Here is a 2,200-nt window from a genome sequence, read left to right as displayed (position 1 = left end):
GTGATGTTTAAGGGTAAGGTTTTCGTTAAAATATAAAATAAATGACGACAGCCTTTCTGACTTTTATACATAGAGAGAGAGAGAGAAAATGAGTCTCTGAACTTCACTTAACGTGAATACAATTTCATCTTTTTTATAACCTGACATTTAACGGTTAGTATTGTAATGGTAAAACAACATTTTTGCTTTCTGAAGTCACAAAAAAAAAAAAAATCTGGGACCTTCTGCATTAGTTGCAGCTCAATTTGATAATATTTTCATCTTTACGAAAATACGGGTTCTACGATTGTTCATTTTGCTAACGTTTTGTCACAGAGTAACTGAATAGTAATTCTAATCAGACCACTATTTTAGAGTTAGTAACACGTTACAGTTACTTGAAATAGCACCCACGATTGAGTAACGCGTGACTGACATCATTCCTATAAAAAAAAATTTGCTGAATGAATACCTCTCCTAATCAGCATTATTACACTCTTACGGACACTCATTCGATTGCATTTGACATGCCGAATGGCAAATCCACTCCTGCAGCGCCTTCATCCACGAGGCCGGTGACCCAGCCCAGCAGGTCCAACTGGTGGATTCGTCACTGCAAACCCCAGCCGGTCTTGCTCTGGACTGGCTGCAACACAATCTGTACTGGACCGACTCTGGCGACAAATCCATCTCGGTGGCCTCAGTGGACGGAACCAAGAGACGCATCCTCATCAACACTGATCTGAGCGAGCCCAGAGCCATAGCACTGGATCCTCATCATGGGTGAGGTGTAGGACGTGTGCATTCTCAATCTATGATCTATGATGTGCGTACGATGCATCCATGATGTATTTATTTGGTTATTTGCTCTATTTGTCTAGTTATGTTACAACCCACTGACACCTTTGACATTTGAAAAATAACTTCCCAACCGTTGCTCCTTTGTCACTTTTGTCCTGATGTGATTCAGATGGCAGTCAATGAATTTTCATATTTTCATATTTCATTCGTATTCCAAAGGCGTGCCGCTCATACGCAATATTAACGCGAAACGGACAATTGAAACACAAGAGTTCATACTCAGGAAGAATGAAGAGCACACAGAATACTGAATGTGGCGCCAAATGACAGCTCATACCGCAGGAAAACGTGTAGGTGTTGTAAAGTTGACATTTTTATCCGTGGATGTTGCTGCGGTGGATTGATTGATATCAGTTATTCTTCACACAGCTGTACGGAAACCAGAATAGACTGACAAAATACAGACAGCAAAAATAAGACTCATACAGAGGTCATATACAAATTCAAAGGATAAAAAAAAATATAATAATAAAACATGTTCACATCATGTCCAACCACTACATATTCTTTCTTTGTTGCATTCAGTTTCATGTACTGGTCCGACTGGGGCACAAGAGCCAAGATAGAGAAGGCCGGGATGAACGGAGTGGATCGGCAAGTGCTGGTGGCTGATAACATTGAGTGGCCCAACGGAATCACACTCGGTAAAACAGCTGTTTATCGAGCCATGTAGTGCTGCGCTAAGATTGCTACTGACCATTGAAGTAGGATGAAGCTTTGAAAGGCAATTAGGCATTGCGCAGAGCTTATGGATGACATCGATATTACTCGTGATCAACTAATCGAGATAATCTTCATTTCTTTCACACAATCAATGATGGGATTTGTCGGTCAGAGTCCAAGTGTGCCTTGTGGGCAAACGTTCAATTTGTGTACTCAGACGTAGCGAACCGCCGTCTGTACTGGGTGGACTCCAAGCTGCACCACATAGCCAGCGTGGATCTGAACGGAGCTCACCGCAGAACACACATGACATCTGCTGAGACGCTGGGACACCCCTACGCTCTGGCTGTGTTTGAGGTTTGTGTCATTTTATAGATTTACAGCCTGTAATCTCAACATTAGGTACCAAATCTCCTGCATGGCTAAATGTCTACGCTATCATCCTTCCTTGCTCTTCTGAGAATTGCAGGTGGTAATGGTGAATGTGAAGTCCGTATTTTCTGTACTATAAGGCACTTCGGATCATAAGGCGCACTTACAATAAATGGCCTATTTTACAACTGTTTTCATATATAGGGAGCACAGAATAGAAGCTCCAATCGTGGCTGCGGTTGCGCTATGCATCCACTAGATGGTGCCATGCTTAAGGAATACAATACAATACAATACAATACAATACAGCTTTATTTAATAGAGC

General features: G+C 41.8%; 1 protein-coding gene across 1 annotated transcript; it reads left to right on the top strand.

Moving 5' to 3' along the window:
• Positions 1 to 517: 517 nt before the first annotated feature.
• LOC109523799 (low-density lipoprotein receptor-related protein 8-like) lies at positions 518 to 1,860 on the top strand (the record flags this gene model as incomplete). Its single annotated transcript, XM_019883211.1, has 3 exons — positions 518 to 762; positions 1,366 to 1,484; positions 1,721 to 1,860. Coding segments are annotated over 3 exons (504 nt in total), but the record flags the coding sequence as incomplete, so codon positions are not given.
• Between the last annotated feature and the right edge of the window lie 340 nt (positions 1,861 to 2,200).

Source organism: Hippocampus comes, unplaced genomic scaffold, assembly GCF_001891065.2.
Source record: "Hippocampus comes isolate QL1 unplaced genomic scaffold, H_comes_QL1_v1.1 scaffold1017, whole genome shotgun sequence".
Classification (NCBI taxonomy): Eukaryota; Metazoa; Chordata; class Actinopteri; order Syngnathiformes; family Syngnathidae; genus Hippocampus; species Hippocampus comes.
Note: the sequence above shows the minus strand (reverse complement) of the source record. Positions and strands in the feature narration are given on the sequence as shown.